The sequence below is a fragment of the Cyanistes caeruleus genome, chromosome 1 (genome assembly GCF_971803275.1).
Source record: "Cyanistes caeruleus chromosome 1, bCyaCae1.hap1.1, whole genome shotgun sequence".
Classification (NCBI taxonomy): Eukaryota; Metazoa; Chordata; class Aves; order Passeriformes; family Paridae; genus Cyanistes; species Cyanistes caeruleus.
The window spans coordinates 61,150,400-61,174,910 of NC_141701.1; the positions used below are offsets into that span (position 1 = coordinate 61,150,400).

Consider the following 24,511-nt stretch of genomic DNA (forward strand, 5'->3'; position numbering starts at 1 on the left):
TATATTTGAGATAATTGCTTTGGGGTAATGACCGACATTAACACTTTCAGCAAATATTTACAAAGTAAGCGAAAAACCATCACAAATATTTAGTTGGTGTGATTCTGAGTTGCCATCGTGTACTGTAAAATGCTGACGTATCCTGCCCCTTACTAGGCTGTTAAATTGATAAGGAGCTCTTGCACAAGATCAGGAGATTTAGAGGCTTGCTGTTTCCCTCCTCTTCTTATTCTGGTTTGGTACAAACTATTCCTGCCATCTAAACCCTTTCTGGGGGGGAAGGTTTTATTTTTTGATTGGTTGGGTAGCTGTTGGGATTTTTTGGTGTGGGTTTGGCTTTTTTTTTCAGAGAGGTGTTTTTTGTTTTATTAACCGTCTCTGGCCGTGGCTGTTCCTGCTCCCCTTTGGCTTGAAGGGGAAATGTGTATCAGACGTCCCAAATGATATCACTGGGATACTCTCCTCTCTCATTCTCTCCAGGAAAAGGAGAAAAACCAGAAAACTCGATTTCTGTTTGCTACCAGGATATTTGTATGGCCCTTCTCTGGAAATAGAGTAAAGCTGACTTAATTTTTACTGATCAAGTGATAAAAGACAGGTTCCTGTTGTACTCCCTAGGTGATGCTGAAGCCAAATAATCATGTGATGCCAGTCTTAACAGAAATTCTTTCAGTATTCCCAGAAATGGGATTGTATTTCAGTGATTTTTCTGCAGGATATATTGACAGGAAGAATTTCAGCATTCAAAGATATTTGAGATTAAGCATGTGAAGGAAGAGCACTCACCAGCAGAGTTTCCTATGAAAACTTAATCAGGAATAAGCTTTTCCCCCTATTAGTAGGAAAAATATATGGAATTTTAATCTAGAATGAGAACTATTAATGAATTTCATGGAGTCAATGACCCTCTAAAAACAAACTTTAAAACTGAGTAAAAATGAAACAGTTTAACAACATTCCCTTGAATCTTACAGTCAGGCTGAAATTTGTAGATGTGAACTGGGTAAAGTGAGACAAAAAATAATCTGATGTCAAGGAGGTCAGCGCTGAAAATAAGAAACTTATTCACTCCCTTTTCTTCTGAGCTATATAGACATTTCTCTGTATTGTCATAATACATATTTTTATAAACAAAACAACTTGCTAACTTTCTTTTGTTTCTTTCCTGTGGGTTTTGGTTGTTGCTTTATGCAGAGTAGACTAATGGAAAAAATATGTTCAATAAAAAATGTGATAGATATTTCATATAAAAAACATCTGGACTGCAAAGTATGTATCTATCTCCAGCACAAGGAGAAAAAAGAGAAAAGAAAGCTGTCAGTAACCAAGATCAGACCACAAAGACAGTAACCACCAATTAAATTCAATGCATGTTAAATGCCTAAACAAGAATTTTATTTGTGACCCTAATCGTTATGATTTCTAAATTGATGATAACTCTTTCCAACAGCCATTCAAGAAAAGCACTTTAAGAAGCAAGTTGGCCAAACGATAAAAGAAGACAATATATCTAATAAGACTGCTGTACAAGAAGGTGGACTTCTACTAGAAGTAAGTGAAAAAATGATGGTTTTTTTTTTTTCCTGGCTGTGAGTTATTCAGTTTGATGATATATTTGGGCTGATGATTTTGTGTCAGCTTTGAACAGTCTTTGTGGGAGTCTTTCAAGAACCACACTTGTGAATGCTTCTTGCAAGAGCAAGACTGGCAGTCGTGACAGTCACAATCGCTGTCCATTTGGGCAATTGCACCTTGCACCCTTGCTTGCACCCTTGAAATTACCAGTGAACTCCAGCAGGCCAGTTCACAACTCTTCTTCACTTGTAGGTTTATTTTACTTGGCCCACATTTTGAGGATGTCAACATGAGCTTTCCTGGTTTCTGATCTGAGCTGAGAATATGCTAGGATATTTTAGTTTATCCTACTTCCTCAACTCTGTGCTCTGCACACACACCGTGTCAGCAAAAGTTATCCCTTCTGTGTATTTTTATCCCCTTTAGGCTGATTTGATATTGGCAGAGCAGCATAAAGGGGCCATGCTGTTTCTGAGAATTGGATCCATTAATTTAAAGGAAGAATTAATACTGCTGTGAACTACTGAACCAGCCTAGAGCCCAGCAGTCCATCCCAGATACATCTGCATTTCAAACACATGATGTAATAGTGCCTTTTATACATTGAGGTCCTTGTAAATTCCTATGTGATTAAGATTACACATGTACAGTTGTTTTAGATAGGATTATATTCATGGTATAAAAATTGTATTTAATGACAGCCCTGAGATGCATGTAAATGTAAATTAAATAGGAGCCTCCAGCAAATAACTGCTGAATACTATTAAATTAAAACACATTTTAGTATGAGATCAAATACCATAAGTTACCCAATTCCATTCTGTGGAATGGAAACTGGAACCCTGCTTTCCTTCCTCTTAATATTTCAGAAGATTTTAATTTTAGATTTCAGAAGAAGTAACCGAGAGGCATCTGATTAATTACTGATACTGCCAAAGCAAGATGTTTGGCTGTCAGGTGTTATTTTGCAGCCACCTCCATTCTCAATGAATAGGGAATACAGGGTGTAGAATAAATGATAAATATGGTGAGTGTCTAAATTTTAACGAGGGTCTCCTATAATTAGTCTATGTTTTGTTGTGTGTACATTACATGCCCACAAGTTATAATCATTAAGCATCCTCAAACTGACTGCTGTGAGTACACAGAGAGAACACTGGCACACAGTTTTGGGCAGGTTACAAGAGACTGCTATTGCTAAATATGCTCTGCTTACTGCAGGGTATGCAGAAGTCACGTTCCTTCTTTATACAGGGGAGATATTTAATCCTGGATCATACTTAGAGTGGATCATTAACCAGATGATTAAGTGCATGTTAATATGAAGGTACTTGCCAGGCTTCATTTATGGGCATGTTTGACGTAGAATAAGAGGGTGAGTTTTCCTTAGGGCTTCTCAGGAATGTTCTCTGAGGACTGAGTTTGGCTCGGATCCTCATTCAGTGGTTATGGCACATGAAGAAAAGTGGGTTTTTATGTTGTTCAACCAAATTCACCATGTTGGTTATTAGGAACTCTGGGATTTTAACTAAATATCACATTTCTGATCCCTTCCAAGTAGAAGCAAACTGCGGTTGCTGCTCTTTGTATATTGACTTGTGAATCTGACCACTTTATTTGCTCTCAAAAGATATTTTTCAGCTGTTGAAAGCCACTTTCTGTGTCATGACAACACCTTGCACTGTGCAACCTCTCCTAGATGCTTTATATTATACAAAACAGAATAACCTGAATCACCAAAATATGCATGAATAATACTGTTCCTGAGTGCAATGTTAATGGAAAATCAAGAATGATTGCTATTATTTTTTTTCTAGTGGGTATAGTCACTCTAGTTTATGTATGGAGAGAAATATGGGATAACAAGTACCTAATTGCTGGTAAATAGTGTATCTGGGACTCTTGAGTCTTGGAACAATGCAGCATTTCCCCTTTCAGCCTGAAAGAAAACAATGGAATTAGGCTGTCTTCAAAATATGTTTAAAATGTTTTTTATTTCTAAAGGCTTCTGCCACAACATGTGTTTTTTATTTAAGATTTTATGGAGATTTTTTACAGCTATAATCAAATAGCTTTCATCAGCAATAACAGAACAAACAATGATACCAGTTTATCAAAGACTTTTTAGTGAAGCACAGCAGGTATCTAAATAAATAATTTCTTTTGGTGTTTTGAGATAATTTCTTCTATATAAGAGAGACTTTGCTTGCCATCTTTGTTTCCCTTTAAAGGGAAGGCAGACAATGGTCTAAGAACTAAAGTCTAATTTTATTAAGGGTTTTTTTTTAATATGTCACATTCTCGCAATCTTTACTGTCCTTTGAGACTTCACATTCCAACAGTTTGACTGTAGCAATGACTTTTAACTTTGCACTTTCAAAATATTTTCCAAGACAGGTGGTTTTGCAACCCTTGTGCCCCATGCCTTGTGGCATAAAAGGGCCACAGTTTCTGAAGCCTGTTACTGAATACCTAAGAAACCCATAACCAGAAAAAGGGGAAAATAAGTTGCATTGGCAGTCAACAAATCCAGATAGAGTTTATGGGGTGATGGGGTGGAGAAACACAATAAAACGGTGACTTGGAAAAATAATGAATCACTGGTGGGTATCTAGGCAATAGCCTTGGTTGCAGGATTCATCTCATGGCTGTTTGCCACCTCCTGCTCTTCCCCCCAGCTATGCTGTGCTTGTAATCTTAAGTCCAGACTCAGAGTCTACACTATGGTGCAGGTAATTGCCCATCCCAAATGGCTGTGTAACTGCCATGTGTTGTACTATTCACTGATCACTGGAAGAATTAAATGCCTGCTGTTAAGAGAGAGGCTCTATATGGACTTGCTTTCTTAATGACACATAATCAGGTATCACCCCATCATCACCTCCAACACTTGCTCCTTGAGTAAACAGCACTTGTGCACTAAGCATCACCCTGCTAAAATTGTCACTTGGGCTTTGTTGATCACTTCACAGCTGCTCTTGCAGTTTTTCTGCTTGTCATGGAAGAATAATTGATGTTCAAATTTCTGTCTCAACCCTTGCTGCTAAGGAGGTGCTTTCATGGACTTTCTTTTCTTCTTCATTATGTCTGTTGGTCTTCTATCATGCTCTTGAAAGCTGAAGCATAGGGTTTATGGCATCTCTGTCTCCAGATGTATCGGACCTAATTCTTTTCAGGTGTGAAAATAGTGTTTTATAACCAAAATGTCAAAATAAATGTAAAGAAATATGGACAATGCAGGCAACTCTCGAACAGATGCTAGTGGAGTAAGGCTGCTTGGTTCTATCATGCTCCCTTATCACTGATGAATATTGATAAAGGCCAGACATGGCCTTTTTTGTCATTTCTATGCTCACTGGCAGCTCAGACTCTTTCAGAGAAGATCCATATTGCTTTTCAGGATGCTCCACATCAGTTCTTTTGTACAGTTCAGGGCAAGATTTCCATAAGTCTTCTACTCTTAAGGTTTCAGGGCACAAGAATCACATTTCTGTGGTTTTGTCTCATGTTTTTCGTTATAGCTGCGTTGAAGATGTCAGTCTTAAGACTGTCCTGATACTTGCTTATTCAGTGACACTGTACATTCTGTTTAATACCTTTATCAAGGACCTGGATAAGGGGATCAAGGGCCCTCTTAGTCAGTTGCACAAGACACAAAGTTGGGAGTGTTGGCCTGTTTGAGGGCAGGAAGGTTCTGCAGAGGGACCTGGAGAGGCTTACTACTTACTTAAATTTTTAGACAGAGACTTTGAGGTGCCTGGCATCTTAAATATCTTAAAATCACAGTCATATGGTCCTTTACTTAAAAAAGAAATAAATTACTAACACCTTAAAAACCATGAAAGCTAGGTTTGATGGTACAACCATTATAATTCTCCATTGATATTAATAATCCTAGCTTCATTACATTAGCTACTTAAACATGTAAAGTTTGGGTTTTCAACCTGAGCTTCCATGTTTTGTAGGCATGATTTTGTTCCACCTAAACATGCAGACTAATTTTGCCAATCTGAGCTGTAAGTAGCAAAACTAGTGAGGCACTTCAGGTTATTTAGCTTCTGGACCAGCAGCATTTGTGCTGGTGCAAAGCTACAACACAATCAAGTGTAGGTCCTGTATCACACCGAACAGACACTTTGTCACCCAAACAAGTCCTTTAAAGATTATTTCTTAATTCCATATTGCAGGTTTGGAATTTCTAGTTCTATTTCTGTAGCTCCCACTGAAGTCAATGAAGTCTTTTTTTGACAGCTTTAATACCAAATAGACCCCAAGTCTTCTTAAGCAAAACTAATGATTAAGAATCTAGGGCAAGCAAACGATTTAGGATTTGACACAATGTAGGTTTTGAAGCATATTATTTAACATTATGTTGCTACCTTAGAAATGGATGCAAATAATAATCTTTCTTGGAGTTTCTCTGGAGAGGTGAATGTGCACATTTTGGCACTGGAACGTATCTCCCAGTGGCCTCTACTAACAGCTTGAACTAGAGTTCAAGTTTCATTCCCAGGGAGTTGGAAAATGATACATTAGAAAATATCCTATTGGTGCTGTTCTTCACTCTGCATAAGGAAATAACATAGGAAACTCTTTTCCCACTTGGTTTCCTGTCATTTTTTTAAACTTGTTAGTGTAATTCCACTTCCTCCTTCCAAACTGATTTATGTAATCAGTTCTTGATAAAACTGTGCTCTTGAAAAAGGTGCTCCAGTTTGAATTTAAGTCTGAGAGCAAGATATTTTTCCTCTTCCTGTTATTTTTAATTTAAACTTGAAAAGGCAAATTGCAAGTACAACAAAGTGCATGGAGACTACATGGATCTATGACCACAGAACAAACTTCAGAATCAAAAACTGGTAGAAAGAGACATTTTTGGTTTATTCTGGTCTGAAATGTCTTTTCAGCTTCCAATAGTGCTTACACTGTCCTAGCACAGTTCTTTCTAAGGTAAATCCTGATAGTTGATGATACAGTGCTTCATTTACTTAATTTACTGGTTTAAAATCAGAGCATCAAAATAGGAAATTCTCATAAAAAGCTCATAGTCTAAGTGGTTTGTTTTTTTTTTTTCAGTTAATATAACTTTTTTTAAGTTACCCAAACAACGCTTTTGCTTTCCTTTGTTTTCAAACATGAACCTTCTTCCAGTAATTTAGATGACATGATTTAAGCTGACATTAGTCACTTGGGATGACTTACAGAGAATTTATCCATTAAAAAAACCCATAAATGGGGTTAGGAGTGCCATTTTATCACACGCGTACATTCAATTCTTTCTTGCCAGGCGTAGGCAAAACACAAAGGAACGCTTCAGAGGCCCTGGTCCCTTTTTTCCTTTCTTTTCAAATAGGCACATTTCTAAAATCCAGACTTGAAATTTGGCATGGCCACAGCTCTGTGCAAAAAACATCCTTTCTGTTGCCCTTTAAACAAATAACTAATGTTCTCGATTATCCCTTTCTTTTTTTTTTTTTTTTCTTCTTCTCTAAGAAATCTGGATAGAAAATCCGTGACGGCTAAATTCCATTTGCTCTCTCTCCTCCAGTCCTTAGTGCTACTGTTATGACTGCAACAATCATGATGCTGCCATAGTGCTGAGGTTTCTGAAATACAGGAGATGGCACCATCCAACTTGACAGGGGGACAGAGAAAAACAAAATCATGCTGTCCTCTCCCTTCACATTTTCAGCTTAACTACAAAGCAAAGTGATAGAAGATGGATTTTGATGGGCAAAACTGTGTGGAAATAATGAGCAAAATGGTAACCACAATTGCCAGCACACACAGTGTTTGAGGAGCCTGACTTTTGCCAGGACTTTTGCAAGAGTTTTATGGAGGGATCTGAAGAGGAAAAATAGGTACTTGTCTAGAGGCTTGTGTGCGAAAGGGAAAATGCCAGTAAGTACTTCTTTTCAGATTTTGTGACATGTTGGGCTGGTGAGAGTTAGTATTTAGCTTCTCCAACACAAAATTACGGATCATAATTGAGAGGGAGCAAGCTGGGAGTGGATTGGAAAACTATGTTCAGTGTGACAGAGCGGGAGGAGCGGGCAGTCATCACAGGTGTGTGGTGAGGAGAGAGTTACCATCCTCTGGTTGGTGCTGGCATCAGGGAAAGTGTCTTCCATTTGACAGGATACAGGCAAAGCTGCTGTCATACGGGGAGGGCTAGCTGAGAAATTGTGGTTGTACCAGTGAACAGAGCAGCTGTCCATTCACAGTGTTAAGGTGAAGAATCAGTACACTTTGGGCATGGATGCAGCTCTGAGTTTCAGGCGGCTGTTGCTGTCTCCAGACTGTTCATCACAGCCAACTCCACCCGAGCTCACTTTTCACAGCCGCTTCCTCTGTTTCTGCTCAGGCTATTTCGGTGCCTCTTGGAGACAGTCCAGTGGCCACATAACTTCCTCCTCAACAAAACATATTCTCCTGTTTCAGCTCTGTTAGGTTTTCTTTCCTCTCACTGACTTCAGAGCTAATCCTTGACAACAATTTCCACCAGTCAATAGGTTTGGTATCTGAGCCCTGCATCATACTGATGCACCAGGACTTAGTCTGCTACTAGAACTGACTTCTTGCATTCAGGAGACAGAGACATTCATAACACACTGTTCACTTCATACCAGCTTCTGCATTTGCTTTTCAGGAAGCGTTTTTGAAGATGGCATAGTCGTGTATTGCAGAAAAACCCCAGAACACAGAAGAAACAAAAATACACTTTAAATAATTGCAGTCCTACATTGTTTAACTTGTCTTCAACTGGTTGAAGTGAAATTATAAATGATCAGCCTAAACTGTATTCACAGGTGACACTTGCTTTCAGTATATTCCTCGTTCTCAATTCAGAAAAGCTCAGCCTTGCCATCTTCTCAATAAGATTAAGTGATGAGCAAGAAAGCAGGTCCAGGCTAGACTGTGTCCAGTCTTGAGAACTTTTGCAGATTTGTAGTGATTTTGTTTTGGAGGTTTAAAAAATACCCCTACATATTTTGCTAGAAATATCGAATACATTTCACTTTCACTTTTGTTCTGCCTTAGTAAACAAAACTTAAATGCTCAAACCGAAGCAGGGGCTTGCAGAAGAGACTTGGGGAAGGATTCATTTAGTCTATAATGCAGCCTAAGATTTGCAGCCATTGCTGCTGGTTAGAGGAGTTGTCTTTTACTTTCTATCCTTACCCCTTTCCAGATGATCTACTGTCATCCACTTGATATCTTGATTAGAGAAAGCATTGCCTGCCTCTCTGGGTCAGCACAATGCCTTTATAGCAGGATTCACCCCTGCTGTCAGAATGGGATAGGGTGTGTTTGATACAGGATACTTACAGGACACAAAACATGCATAAGATGATAACCTACAAAGTAAAATTCTTCACAGAGTCAACTTCAGGGATGCCACTCTCCATGAAAATTCTGCTGACCTGAAATAGTGTTTTAAAAGGCTGGTTTAGCACATGTTATTGAACAGAATGTGAAATACAGATTGTTTTGCTCTTCTCCCCACCCCCTGAAATAGTTTCCTGTTAGAAAATGTGATATATAGTGCTAAATACATAGAAAAAGAGTGCTCTGAAATTAGGACATAACATTCTGTTTTCAGTATATAGGCTGCAACATTGTCTCTTTTAGGTTTTGATTCCTTACAGAAAGAGATGTCTACCATTCATCCTCATTAACAGTTTGCAAGTACAAATAAAAGTCAGCTGTGGATGGAATATTATGACGGCTTCCTCTCTTCAGGACTTGATGCACTTACATGTAAATAACACTGGAAAAAAATCCAGACATTTGGTACTTACATATGTCTAATTGTCCAACATGTTGGATAAATATTATTTGAGACTCTCTTCAGTGACTTATTTCTGTGAAAGATAATGCCTAATCTTACTACATTTGTTATTTCAAAGTCTACCTAACTAAATTTGTTATTACAAGTGCAGAGTAGTGAGCAATTAATGCTTCATTTTGGGTCTTCTCAAATGGAATTAATCAGGCTTGCATTTTCTATATTGAAATTGTTGAAGAGAAGACTGAAAGGCTCAGAGCAGCTGCAGAATTCAGAAAGGACGAAGAGCTGAACTTGCACTGAAGATATGATATTGCCCCAGCTTTGCTTCCATCTGTGAATATAACATCTGCTTTTGAGGAAGTGAAATGCGAAACTGCATGAATCAATATAAAGACAGTTTCTATTTTCAAGTGTAGTCCACAGCATAGTATTTGTGAAAGAGCATTGACAGTAGGGTTCCATTACTAGTAGAGCACAATTTTAAATTCAACGTCATGATTAATGAGGAGGCTGAAGAAATAGATATAATGATTATGTTGTAATTTAGTATTCTTTCATGATAATTGCCAAGGTAAATGATATATTACTCATCCACATACTCACTAACCATCCAGCAAATATCATACCTGTATCTATGTATTAATAAATAAAATGTGCTTTGTCCCCAATGATTTTAGAATTAATAATTCAAATATTCCTGTTTATATTATTTTAAGTAGTCTTTAGTACTTGTATACCATCCATTAACCTCAGGTAGCATTCACATTCTTGCTTCCCATATGAAATACTAAATGGTAATGCGAAGAAAAGAATAACAAAATTTTTACTAGACCTGAAAAAATCTACCAAACGTTGTCATCAATAGGAGACATTTTTGGTAATAATACTTTTTTCTAAACAATCATGCCATATAACAAAATTGTACTGAGGTGTTCAGTGTCACCCATGAATTCACTTTTGCATCAGCAAAATCTTCCCTAACCTGTCTTTAGGCTATTAGTTCTCTCTGGAAGTGTGGTTTGTACTCTCTTTTCCAGTGCTTAGTACTCAGGGAAAAAACAGGATCTAATGGGGATGCACCTCGTTCTAGTAAGCACCGCATCAACTTTCTACACAAAGTCAACTGATGCTTCAGCCTTTGTTTCCTAGCCCCATCTTGGGCAGAGTAGTTCATTTTGAGATGCCAGGTTCATTGGGGACCAGCAATTCATGTATATGTTAACAAAGAGAGGCCCTATCCCAAGGACTTGACACAGACTAAGCAAGCTTTGTTATAAAAGCTTAGTTTGGAAGGAATGTATAATGGAAGAGAAACTGCATTTACAATTTTGCATCGTGCATTCAAAACAACTTCAAAGGCAAAGTTGTTCTTGGTTGTGTCCAATACTTATTACATATCAAGCATATAAAAAACATCACCATGGTTTAAAATGTGTTTACATGTGTGCACACACTGCAATCTCACCCTCCAGGGAACTACTATGTTTTCTTGAAAGTTTATAGCTCACAATTACCGGAGCCCAGTGACTTACATTTTCCTAACTGATTTCCAGGAGGCCGGTTTTGACTGCTGCCTCTTGACGAGCCACAGTGTTCCAGCTCCCTTGTTAGACTGAAGACATGCATATAAACAAGCATCTCCAAGGTTTCCCTAATTCCTTCATGGAAGGGATGGGGATATTGAAAAATGGAATAATGAGAAATTTTACCAGCTGAATGATTCACAATCATTTGTGCCTTTCAGATGGCCCAGCTGTTCCCTCTGACAGTAAATGGGAGGGCCAAGGCTCCAATTTGTCTGGCATTGTGAACGACTGTTAAAAATGTTGTTCTTGGTAGTGCAGCACTAGATGCTGAATTTCCATACTGAAAGAAGCCTGAAGTGATATCCAGGGTCAAGGTCAGGAATATGAAGGAACAGGCAGGAATATGAACTTTGTTTTATCTAGGGTGACAGGAGGAGTGAAATGGGCATATATACAGTGGTCATATATACATATTTCTTTGTATTTGAAATTAAACATTTCTGCTGTCTGTGAAAACAAGATTATCAGATTGAGCACTTTCTCTCCGAAAGGCTTCCCATGTAACTCCATGTCTGTAGACTTCAGCTAATACTTCCTTCCCTGGCTCAAATGATGGAAATTTGTCTTCTGTTTTGTTTCTTTTGCCTGAAATTTAATCTGCACACGCAATCCCTTGATCAAAACTGAATGCTAAAAAAAAATTCTGCCACTCTCCTTTGCATGAAATAGTGCTTACTCACAGAAATATTCCTTTTGAAGTTGCTTTGTAGATACCAGAGAAATACATAAGAGTCCAGAGGGGTAGGAGATACTATACTTGTTGAGCAAAGGCCATATTTTGATGTCACCAGATATGGTATTTCTGAATAGTCTTTTTTTTTTTTTTTTAACTTATAAAGAGAACCTCAGGGATTCAGAGGGATTTTTGAGAAGAGCAACTATAAGTCTTGAATACACCAGCGGAAAGAAATACTGATTCATTAAACAATGTAGTTTAAGACAGAAGACACAGTTAACTATCTGCATTTTCCTTCTAATATTCATAAGACATGAACAAGTATATAATTTCCAGAGATTTTAAATAGCTGCCTATTTAGATCACCAGAAAATGGCCCCATCCCACATAGGATGCAAAACCCAGTGATCCACTATTAAGTGAAACTGTTCCAGAAATACTGTGAGCCAATTGACCCTGGAAATTTAGTACCCAAGTTGCGTGACTCAAAAATCTGTTCAAAGCGAGGCATGGCTGCAGGCCTTGACTGTTGTACTTTAGTAGCCATAGTAACATGGTCTCTGGAGACCTAATGCTAGTGAATTTTCCTTTATTTCAAGGAATAGTAATAAGAGAAATGTGCATTGGAACTTGTTCTCTCTCTCTTTTTCTTTTTCCCTCCTCCTTATTTTTACTATGCCATGACCTTGACGAAAATATCTTTGAAGTATTTTCTGGCTGATTTTCTGCTATGAGGAAAAAAAAAAAATCAGGATATATAAAGGATCTTGCCAAAGGAAGTCCTATCTTCCTCAAAATATTTGCCTTCATTTCCAAAGAGAATCTCCTGACTAATAAAGTTTCAAAAACTTCTTAATGGAAGGAACTGATAACTTTCATCTCACAGCTACTGTGGGCACCAGAATAATATCATACTTTCTTTGAACTGACAGATTAATTGTTTTTTTGTTTCAGTAGCAGGTGCAGCTTTTCGTGAGTACATAATTGGATGTACATGTTTTTTCAAAAGAACACAGGCCCCTATCTGGTGCCAAGTTCTCTTTTTTTTTTTCATTTGGGAAAAAAGTCCCACATGATTTCATTTTTTAAGTACAATGTAGAAAACTCATGTAAGTGTTTTTAAAAAGCCAAATACAAACAAACAAATGTTCACAATACATACTTAAGTCTGTCTCACATGTTTCAGCTATTATCCTGGATTAGAAATTCCATCTGTCATTGAATCCATATGGTTTAACAAATGGCAGTTTAAAACCATGTATTTTTTGCAGATTTGAAGTTAGTTGTTTTTTGTTGTAAAAGTTTTAAGGTCCATACTAGTACTTTCGTGTGTTTGTTTCTATGTGTGCATGTGACCCTCTGTGCATGTGTAAGAATATGCAATACTGCAAAAAATTTTAGGAGGCAAGTGGACTTTACTGATTGAAAGACACTTACTGTACACAGAACGAATAACACCACCATTGAGTTGTGGAGTTTGGTTATTTCCCCTCCAAATACCAGAGCCCCATTTAGGCTTTCTATTATTTCTGCAGGGAGGATTAAAGTGAAATGAGGAGAGCTGCCTTTACTTCTCTGTGCCATCCCCTCAGTGTTCAGGGCAAACATGTGCTTTCATTAGGGAGTGTGAATTCCCTGGTCCACGTCCTCTTTCCTGTTTCATCTCTCTGGGTTATCCATTACCCAGGGACATGGCTGCTGTGGTTGTGACACAGCACACCTGTGCAGCCTCCTGCTCACTGACAATGACAGAAAGCTATTGCCAAGAATTTTATTTTAATAACTGAGAATGTGTAAAAATCATAAGTGGAACCATATACTTTGCTGTGCTGTTTAATGTGAGACATGGTAACTTAGAACAAAAAAGCTGGGAACAGTTTTCACTCATTCTCATGGACTCAAGCCGTCTTTCCTACTTAGTCTAACAAGTCACTAGGCTTCTGGCCAGAAAAATGGAAAAATCTCTATTCAGTCTTACTGTAAAAGATTTCAGTATGGAGTTGTATTTGGTACCTGAGAGATTTACCTGAGAGGTTGGAAAAGGCATTTCCCTACTGATGTGCAATCACCATTACCCACTTGGGGTAATCATGGTAACACCCTCCTCTTTGTCCCCACCTGCAGTAAGCAGATAAGAAAAGTATAAATCCCAGCCCAACTCTGGCTGTATTTGGTGCCTTCTGTGCTACAGATGTCTGTTTTCCCACTGAAGTACAGTTTAGGGTAATATGGAGAAAGCAGAAGAATTTGCAGGCATGGATGAGACTCACTGGTATGAAGTTTTACTTGCTATCCAGCTTGTCTTTTTTTAATGTGTCTGAAGCAGCAGGTTTCTCAGCTAAAATGAATTTAGAGACATGGAATTTGTGTTAATCGTCAGCCGAGTCATGTGGCTCCATAAAAGTTGTTTTTGCACCAAAGTGGGTTTTGCTTTCCCTGCTTGCAGGGCAAAGCATCTGATGTCTGCAGTTGGGGTGGTGAAAATCAGGGGGTGTTTATTTAAGAGATATCACCTCAGATGAAGACACCAGCATTTTGAGAACAAACCAAAAACAAAGCAGGGAGAGTTTAGAAATATCTCTATTTACACACTTGCTTCAAATCCACACTTGTGTTTGGTTTAACCTAAACACATGGCTCCTTGAACTTTTCCTCCACTTCTTCCCTCTTCCTCCCTCCCACTTCTTTCTTAATACCTCCTCCAACCTCACAGATATAGTTGCCAGTACAGTGATCTAAACCCTTGGAAATACACATGGTCCCATTTCCCTTTCCACTTTTTAGAAGCTGATGCACCTAGTCCAGTCTGACTCTAGCCTTGTGAAAAAAAAAAAAAAAAAAAATTAAGGAGAATATATTTGTTTTCCACTGTCTTTCATTTTAAGGGTGGAGACTGATCTCTTATGTATGTGTCTAAGCCTAAAGAGTATGTACCAATATTTTGAAGAAGACTAATTTTTTGAATGGATTAATTTACTTCTTGATCCATAGAAGAAATCTTTGACAAAGGCAGGTATTCCTACAGGGTCTGAAAAACTCCAGCTTGTCTGCGGAACAATGGAGGGTACATTTTAAGGATGTTCAGCATCTTAGTGTGTAGGATTCTTTGGTAATATTCAGACCTTGTGGTCATTGTTTAAGCTTTTCCAGGTAGGGCTTGGTGTATTAGTTTGCGTAGCTTAAGAACTTTTTAAAATTAAGCACATTTCTTTAATTTTTCAAATGTTCTTAACTTCTACCTGGTCCAGTTCCATGGGCAGGACTCGAGGTCTTTCAGAATATGTATGGTAAGAGCCACAGACAAAAAGGAGCTCCCTTAAGTGTCCTACAGTTATCTTTATGGAAAATTTTAGTCTATCCAAAGTAAAAGGCCTGCCAGATGTTCGAAATGTAATAAAATTCCTAACATCACATGACTGATGGTTTCATTGTTGTGAAGACGACAATGTCCAAAGAGACAAGTTGCCAAAAACGTTTTCTTGTCTCCGTTTGACGTTGGAAATGTACATGACAGATCCCATCCACAAAGGTTCCCCTCAGTGCAGTGAGAGGCCCAGACGAGAAGGTGCAGAAATCTTGACATACCAACTTCTGGTTGGTGAGCTGCTGGGACAAATTTGGGCATTTTTTAGAGCAGGAAATAGCACCAGTTGAACAAGTCCTTGTGCTTGAAGAGTTGACAAGGATAACTAGTACACAAGGAGAACTAGGCAGAGATCACTCTTACTCTGCAAAGGATTTGTGCCTATGGAGCTGACATGGAGTAAAACAATTTGCCATTGACTGTTCTTAGCATTGACTGATGGTTAGTGTTGACCTGATTGAATCACCTACTGCTACAGCCATTGAAGGCTCTCCACTACTTTTATCAAGTCATTGTTTCACAGGTTCTTCAAGGCACAGAGCCTCTGGCCAAGTGTGGTCCCACAGGGCCACGTTTCCAAAGGTGCTCTACATTTATGATGGGAGTCAAACCTTCTGAGGAGGTCAGTCTATTGTGCACTGAACTCTTGAAATTGTGCCCGCCATTGTCACAGTGGGAACAGCTTTCAAGCAGTCTTGGAAATCTGGTCCTTATTTAGGAACCAAAAAGAGAAAACCAAGCTCACAAAAATATGTCAGTGTATCTGGTTACTGAGAAATTGAAAATCTGTCCTCACTGTGTTTCAGGATTAACTCAGGATTAATAGGACATCAGTAAATTGAAAGTTAGGTGAAGCAAGGATAATAATAATATATCAGTATTTCAGCAATAGTTATTTGAACTGTAATCTCAAAGACCTCAAAGCCACCACATGAAAGGATCTAGACTGCTTTGGAGTAAAGATATGTTACCAAACCTTTATCGAGGGAAGAGAAGAAAAATTAGTCAGTCCTCATGCAGCATGATCTTAATGTTTGCATCATGTATTTAATTTAATCCTCATTCTTCCATCCTGCTTTCCTTGCATCACCAAGTGAGTAAGAATAAATTTAGCTCTTTTCTAGATTAAGCATTGTTTTATACCAGTGAGGTATTCATTGCCTACTTTTTATATTCATTGCCTTTATGCAATTATGCTATGCATGTATTTCTTTAGCAGCTTAAGAAAAAAGCCATACAAAAAAAATCACATCCAGTTTTAAAGTCATAGTTACAACAGCACATGTATTTCATTTTCCCTTTGGATATTATTATATTATATGTATTAATGCCTATGTATTCAAAGCAATTATTATGGAATGTGCAGTTTTAAATTAAAAGGAAAAACAAAGTAGTTGACATGTGCTATTAAATTTTTAATTCTATGAATTAATGAGCAAACATAATTATGCAGACAATTAAGCAGACAATAAACTACTAATGTAATATGCAATGTTAATATACTGTAATTAACTATCTTAACTATTTTAGAAAAGAAAGAAAGCATGTTCCAGGTTGTCACTCATTTTTCATGGTAGGAAAGAATTTAGTGTCCAACTTTTTGCAGAGTGAGTTTTTTCATTCCTAGGATATTCTTAAAATTATTGCATATACTAATTTGATTCTTTATATTCTGATTACCTTTTAAAGTATTTTATTTTCCTTTTTCAGTCACTGAATGGTTTTGCCTTGGTGGTGAGTGCAGATGGAATGATATTCTATGCATCATCAACAATTGTGGACTATCTAGGGTTTCATCAGGTAAATATATTGAGAAATACTTACAATACTCAATCACTAACATTGTATTGACTTTCTTGTCTATAAATATATATATAGTCAATGTTATAACTTCTGCTATTATTTTTAAATGCAGCACTGTTGCTACCTTATCCACCTTATCCTTCTACTGCTGATTAGACATGCACTTACTGAAATTAGGTTATTTTACTATGCCATCTCAGACTAATGGTTTTTCTGTAAATCCTACAGGTGAAGATTTATTTCTTGCAATTTCCTTTTATAAAGCTTTCGTTAGCAGAAACATGATCAGTTATGAAACTAAGATTTAGCTAGAAGTTTCTTTTCAATTTCAGTATAAGATGCTTTTGTAGGCTGATTGTCTGTGTGTAATAAATATACTCTAAAGTCACAGAATGACACAGTTCGAAAGGACCTCTGGAGGTCATCTAGTCCAACCTCCTCCTCAGAGCACATCAAACCTAGAGTAGGTTGATGCAGGACTGATCAAGCTTTGAGTTTCTATGACCGCTCTGGAAGATGTGTTCCAGTGTTTAGCCACCATGACTGTAATTTTTTTCTGCTTATTTTTAAGTCCTAGGTTCCCATGTTGCTACTTGTGTCTGTTGCTTCTTGCCCTCTCACTTCATTCTTCTGAGAAGAGTCAGGCTTTGTCTTCTCTTTCCCTGCTCATTTAGTTGATGTAGACAGCAGTATGTTGTTTTCCCTTCTGAAGGCTGAACCCTGTCCTTCTCTCCTGGATGTACTCCAGCCCTATTAAGGGTCTTGGTAGCACTCTCCTGGGCTCATTTTGATATGCTAATCTCTTTCTTTTCATGGGGTACCCAAAAATAAGAGAGAAATTTGCCTTTGCTGAATTTCCTGAGGTTCCTGTCAGCCTATTTTTATAGCCCACCAAGAAGCTGCCTTGCCCTCCCCAGCCAGTACCTTCTGCAAACCTGCTGAGCATGCATTCTCTCCCATGATTCCTCAGTCAAGAAATTAAAGACGGTTTGTCCCAGCATAAATCCCTGGGGGATGCCACTAGTCATCACTTTCCAGTTGGATTTCTATTACTCATATTTGCATATGTACAAAAGAGTTAAGAATAGAAAGAATCATATTAGGATGTGAGAGGGAAAAAGCAGATGTTGAGAAGTAGGGGCCTCTAAAACAACTTTCCTCAGTCAAACTGCTCTGAAGGTGTCCTACACCTGCCATAATTTTAAGCAAAGTATCAATCTAAAGATAAGTGGCTGCCCCCCTACAGTCAGTAATTAACCATTCCTTGTTGTAATTATTTCAGACTGATGTAATGCACCAAAACATATATGATTACATTCATGTGGATGACCGCCAGGATTTTTGTAGACAACTGCACTGGGCCATGAATCCTCCCCAGATGTTGTCTGGACAGCAACTACAGTCAGAAACAGGTGGGATTGTGTATGTTGATTGGAAACATAGGCACCACTGTACAGAGGTAGAATTGCACTCCACCTATGCCTGTGTCAGTACTATGTCAAGTCAATTCTTCACTGAAAAGATGCATAGTGGCCATTTATTTATGTTGAGACATAAATAAAGAGATGATATTTCTTCCTGATCCTGGGCATTTATAAGTTAGGGTGTGCCACTGGTTCTGCAAAGTTGTTTCCTTTACTTTTCTCTGATGTGCATATATGAATTCTTACACACTCAGAATGAGCAGCATCAGTTCTTCATACTGCTAAACTTTTGTTGGCAACAGATCAGGACATCAGTGGTCCTCTCACTGATGCAAAAGGTTTCTGTACAGAACCACTGCGGCAGCATCACTCTCTGCCATTTGTTTTCCCATGCAAAATGATGTAGACAGGAGCCTTCTGAAGATCAAGTAGGTTTAGCAATGCATTTTTTCCTCTGGGGCTGTACTTCTTTAGGCTGGGAGTTGGATGCCTGCGCTCAAGGTTTCTCCTACACGAGGTATTAAGCTGAAATCACACCTTCAGAACTTACAATCAGATTGAGATTGTTAACCTCGTAAAGAATTACCGATTCCAGCAAAACGTATGCATTTCACCAGAAGGTGAGGTAGCAACCGAGGAAATAAATTAGGAAGTATAGTCACCGGATGAGCAGGGAGAAGCTTGCAAGAAATCCTTCAGCAACCTCTGCAAAGTCCTCAGGAACATAGTCATGAAACTTTGGTGGAATTTCTTGTATCTCCTGTAAAACATTTTCTGTGTTTTACAAGAGTCTTATAAATATATGAGGAGCTTTGCAAGATTTTGTAGGAAGTATGCAGGAAACAAGCAAAACAACGTGCACTAATATTACAAACTATGAAATTCACAAATATTTGGATTTTTTGTCCTAAAGTATATTGTGGAGAATTTCAGGTCTCGAGTTCATAGTTTTGCAAAAATACTTGTGTCCTTTGGGAAATATTTCAAAAACTGTGCCCTTATACAAAAAAATCAAGGAGATACAACAGCTGAACGTTAGCTAAGCATCTACTGTCCATTTTTTTGTTCCGATTTTTTTTTTCCCTAGGATTAGCATTTTTCCTTATTTTGTTCTCCTGTCTAATGCATTTTCTGTGACCTCTGATCTCAAACCCAGCAACATCTGTTACCCTGTTTTGCGTCATAAAAAATCACAAAAACTCAGGAAATAAAGTCCAAATTTCTGAAGAAACTCACTCAAATGCCATTGCAGAGCTTTTATTTTACTTTTAGTAGAGCATGTGCAGATGTATCCATACATGACACCGTTGAATATTCGCCCATCCATAAAGCAATTTTTAGCAATTTCCGTAACAGCTTCCTCAGCTGGCTACAGAACATTTTCATTATTTCTTAGTGTGATCTGATATATGTTGCCTCCACTGTTGTTCCTAGGAGAAGAATATATTCTCAGTAAATTGTTCAAAGCACAAGAGAATGACAGCATGACAACAGATTATTCTTCCTTTCTAACTCGCTGTTTCATCTGTCGAGTTCGCTGCTTGTTGGACAGTACTTCTGGATTCCTTGTAAGTACAACTTTGCTTAGATGTAGGTGTGTAGGTGTGACACATATGAAAAATTCTTCAATGTAAGTATTGTGGAAATCCATGGACAGGATACACTTTTATTTTGTTGTGTATTAAAAAGAAACACAGAAAGATAATTACTAATATGTGTAAAGAGTGATGGGAGAAAAGAAGGTTGTAATATCTGAAACTGAAAGATTTAAAAAATGCTTATGTCTTAAGCTCTTTTCGACAATATCTGTCCTCAATTTGTACTGGGCTAAACACAAGGGTGATGAGTCTGAATTTCAACAATTAACATTTAAGCCCAAAGTATTTGCTTTAAGAAGAAGGAAAAATCAGGATATTTTTTTTTTCTTTTGTAAAGAATCCTTTAATAATAAAACCCAGAATTGGAAAGTCTCTTGCATGCTCCATACTAGGAGTGGTTCATTTCTAGAAATCACTTCTTCTTCCTTTCCTTAGTAAAGACCAATGCTGTTTCTACTTAGGGGAAACTCCAGCACGTGCAAAGAAAATTAAATGATCAGCACAAGACTGGGAAATGCAAGATCTGTCTCAGATGCTCATTTGCTGGAAGGCTATGGGTCTTAACAGCCATCATTTCTGCATCCCTGCTTTAATCTTGTAGCTCTGGAAAATGCCTAACTCAAACGGGCTGATTTTACATTGGGCATCTTTTGGTAGTTAATTTTTTCACTGAGAGGCAGCAGCTTGCTGTTAACTCGATCCCTGCCTTCTGACTATGGAGATTTGAGGCAGGGACGGATGGCTCCTTCCAAGCTATGCACTCTGTATCCAGCTATCTTGGGCCCATCTTTTCCCTCAGCACTTGTCTTCACAGTCTTTGGGTTGTGTCAGTCGATATACTTTCTAGAGAAAGTGCAGAGTAAGAGAAAAGAAACTAAGAAACCATCTTGCTGGACAGAACAGAGCATGGAAAAAATGATGGTTCCAGCTTCAGTGGGGGTACAGAGGAAACAACCCTTTGCACCCCTGTGCACAGCCTGCTTTGGTGAACAGAAAGAGCTCCTACTTCTATGTTACACAAGAGAGAAAAAAAAACTCAACCAGCCTCAAAAGTCTCATCTTACTGTTGATAGTACCTCCACCCACCCTGTCTCTGAAATGGCATGGTTCAAATTATATGAAGAAAATGAAATTCCTAGTTTTAATTTCTGATTCGAAACTGGGTTTGGTGTTAAATAACAGAGTCCATAGATTGTATTAGAATTTTAAATGTTTATACACTAAATGCTTAAGTTGTTGGTGTTTTGTTGTTTTTGTTTTTTGTTTTTTTTTATACCAGACAATGCAGTTCCAAGGCAAACTAAAGTTCCTCTTTGGACAAAGAAAGAAGTCCTCATCAGGAACAGTATTGCCACCTCAGCTGTCCTTATTCTGCATAGTGGTACCACTTCTGCTCCCTTCTGTGACAGAGATGAAGATGAAAAGCCTGCTTGTGAAAGCAAAACACAAAGCTGATGATGCAGCAGCAGTGAACACAAAGTATTTACAAATTAGTCTTTTGGCATTTAGTGAAGATTATGAGCTATTAAGCATGTAAAAACCACAAATTATGCTAAATATCTCTGTTTTAAAACTCAGTCTTAGAAAAGTGACTAATTTATCTGGATTTAACTATTGAATACAAAATAAATATAATACAATTACTATGACATAATAGAATGCAAGATAATGCAATACATTGTACTTTATACATAATACATGTTAAGTATTATATTTCAATGTATAAAATTTTATATTAGAAATGAAACATTAGGATATTTTTCTAACCTTCAGAAGTTACCAATGCAGTAAGCCAGTCTACTTTCTGCAAAAGTGGAAGAGAAAAAGTGTTTTTACTGCGAGTTTTCTAATTACAGTATCTTCTGCTGAAACATTTATTTCCACTTTGACATTTTGGTAGCCAGCAAAGGAAAAGGAAAACTTCAGAAAGCTCAGTATGTGTGTGTGTGTGTGTGTGTGTGTGAGGAAGGGCTGTTCACAAAGAGTCTAATGAGTTGTACTCGGTGTTCGCATTTATCTTTCAACAGCAGTTTTATGAACACGTAGGTTTACAATTGCACTAAATGGCTTGGGGGTGATCATTTGGTAGCAATCACAGAAGATCAGGACAGATTGTGTTCAGACTCATCTCCTTCCTAACACCTATTTTTGTTACTCTTATATGGCAGAATTTGTTGATATTTGGGGCTAGGATCATATTTTCCCTTATTTGCTTAAATATAACCTTACAGAAATGAATTCTATTGTGAAGGGAAATGCTCGTCAGTATGATTGACAGTATCATAATTTGTCTTTTAATTAGACTATGCTTGTGTATGGGTGTATTCACTATCCAGATGTATAATGTGGTTCTAGCACATGCATCCTTTTGAGAAGAACTAAACTGCTGGAAGTCCGATATAATGGACTATGCAGGCCTTTGGAAGAGAGTTGGAAACTCAGTTCTACTTGCTAGTTTTTCCAGTGGCCCAGGTGAAATTAACCGATGATCAGAATTGAACTCCTAATAGAGATGCTTTACTACCTGACTAGACATTGGCCAAGGACTTGTCCAGAATGAAGCAACCATTTATCTTCCGTGTTTCCTTTGGTTCAGGCCTGAAGTGTGGTAGCCAAGGATGGTGGGCAGACTTACATAGTCTTTTTTTTTTTTTGGATGGTCTTAATGCCGGGAAGCATATGTTACAGAAATTCATCCTTTTAAAGCTGTGATTCAAGCATTTTCAACTAAAGATTGGAAGAAATACATTCAAATCATATGTTGCTTATTGCAAATTGAAGTCATGCTAACTCTTAAATGCAGTGCTGGTCACCGTGACGTATGTACCTCGAACGTAGCTTGAATAGGGAGAGCAGAATATACACAGCATTTGTTTCAATTCCAGATGAAATTTCTTTTTCCAGATATAGTAAATCATGAGCACAAATATTCCTAAACATAGCTATTCCTCTTAATTGAATACAGAACTCCAGTCACATACTAGTTGGAGCAAGGAAATGATGCAGGGAAAAGATAATTATTTAGCGCTAGTTACATATTTAAACTGAACGCCTTTGCTAACGGTCACCAGCTTGAAGATCATATCTTTTAGAGTTTGTGATTCTAATGTGCTGTCATTCACTGACAGGGAGTTTTTCACATTTTCTGCCCTCTGCAGCTCCAGTTCAAAAGGCAGTTCAGCATTTTGTGAAGCAACAGAATTATATGGAAGAAACAATCACCATGAAGGTGCTGCCTTCAGTAACGCATTACAGATTGCTGAAAACCAAATCAAAGGTACTGCTAAGTACTTCTGGATTATATACAGTTTGTAATAAAAGAATCTTGTATTTTATTTTCTCCTGAGAGGTTATTTAGGTTTTGGGCCCAATGCTCTTTCTTCTTCTTCTCCTCCTTAACACCTCTTCTTTTGAAAAATACAAAAAAATTGTCCACCTCAAAAGATAATTCTGAATCAGTCTGTGATTTCAGAGTGGGCAGAAATTTTACAGAGAAACAAACAATCATGGTAAATAGTAAGCAGTAAATAAATGGTAGTAAAAGAATACTCAACATATGCTTGCCTAAAAGTGGCAGCACTGAATTTAATAAGTCTATGTGAAAATCTTAATAATTCATAACAATATCTATCTCTCTTTGAGGAAAACTGGATGATATGTTACAAATGTTAGTTTTCCCCAAAGATGAGAAAACAGAGGAAAATTAGAATGCATTGTCTTCAAAACTCATGATGTGCCCACAACTTTGACTCATGATTTTCCAATGTTTGGCTGTGGAAAAATTATGACAGTCTAGGTTCTATTTCAGATTTTACAATGGATACAATTTTGATGGTAAGTTTATCCCACTGGGCGACTTCTTCTTGAGTGGACTTGCACTCTCCTTCTGTCATATCTGCTGGAAATCTTTAATGTCTCTAATATCATTCCTCTCTTATAGCTCAGTTTTTCATGAACAGTTTTTTTTTGGGTCTAGTACTACTACTATTGAGAGGAAAATATTAGAAGGAATGAGTAATACTGAAAAATCCTCGGTTGCAGTTTAAGTGCCTTACCAGGCCTCTCAAATTCTAGTTTTAAGATGTAATTCGCTTAATTTTGTGACATATTTTAGCTTTTACTTTCCTATGCTGATGCTTCTAGGGCAACAAAGAAATCTGTGAACATTCACAGTTCAAGTAACAAAAAATTATTACTGCTTGTATTAACATCTATTTTCTTTTAAATTATATAGCAAAGAATAATGGAGAAAATGGCATTTCTCTAGTCAAAGTACAAACAAATGAAGATCACTGGGTCTGGGTTCAAGCTAACACTCAACTTCTGTATCGAAGTGGTTGCTCAGAATATGTCCTTGCCCAACAGCAAATGTTAAAGTAAGTATATTTTCCAGTACCAAAAAGAAAAAAAAAAATAGGAAAAAAAATAATGTATTCTTTTTTTATTAAATCTTTCAAAGGGCTGTAGTGATCTAAGAGAAGAGCTGAATGAGAAAAATTTAGTTTACTTATGATATGGTAATCTCTTTCTGTTTTGGAACATATGAAATGGCTGTTGCAGTCCTAAACAATATTTATTTTTTGTCTTCAGCCTTTTTGTCTTCTGAAGTTGAGTATACATATACACTAACACAGAATGAAAATACTTGATCATTAATATTTTACTTTCTTGCACAAAAAATATATATTTTGTG

At 37.5% G+C, this 24,511-nt stretch overlaps 1 protein-coding gene across 7 annotated transcripts in view; it reads left to right on the forward strand.

Moving 5' to 3' along the window:
• AHRR (aryl hydrocarbon receptor repressor) overlaps positions 1–24,511 on the forward strand; it is an 82,724-nt gene that overhangs the window by 52,458 nt on the left and 5,755 nt on the right. For 6 of the 7 annotated variants that reach the window (XM_086895436.1, XM_086895424.1, XM_086895419.1 and 3 more), the window contains 7 exons: positions 1,451–1,551; positions 16,704–16,793; positions 18,079–18,208; positions 19,655–19,788; positions 21,098–21,297; positions 22,977–23,095; positions 24,053–24,194. In XM_086895436.1, coding sequence (XP_086751562.1) covers positions 1,451–1,551; positions 16,704–16,793; positions 18,079–18,208; positions 19,655–19,788; positions 21,098–21,297; positions 22,977–23,095; positions 24,053–24,194 — 916 coding nt within the window. Of the gene's footprint in view, positions 1–1,450; positions 1,552–13,801; positions 13,902–16,703; positions 16,794–18,078; positions 18,209–19,654; positions 19,789–21,097; positions 21,298–22,976; positions 23,096–24,052; positions 24,195–24,511 lie in introns of those variants that run through there. The other variant, XM_086895460.1, reaches the window with a different exon arrangement.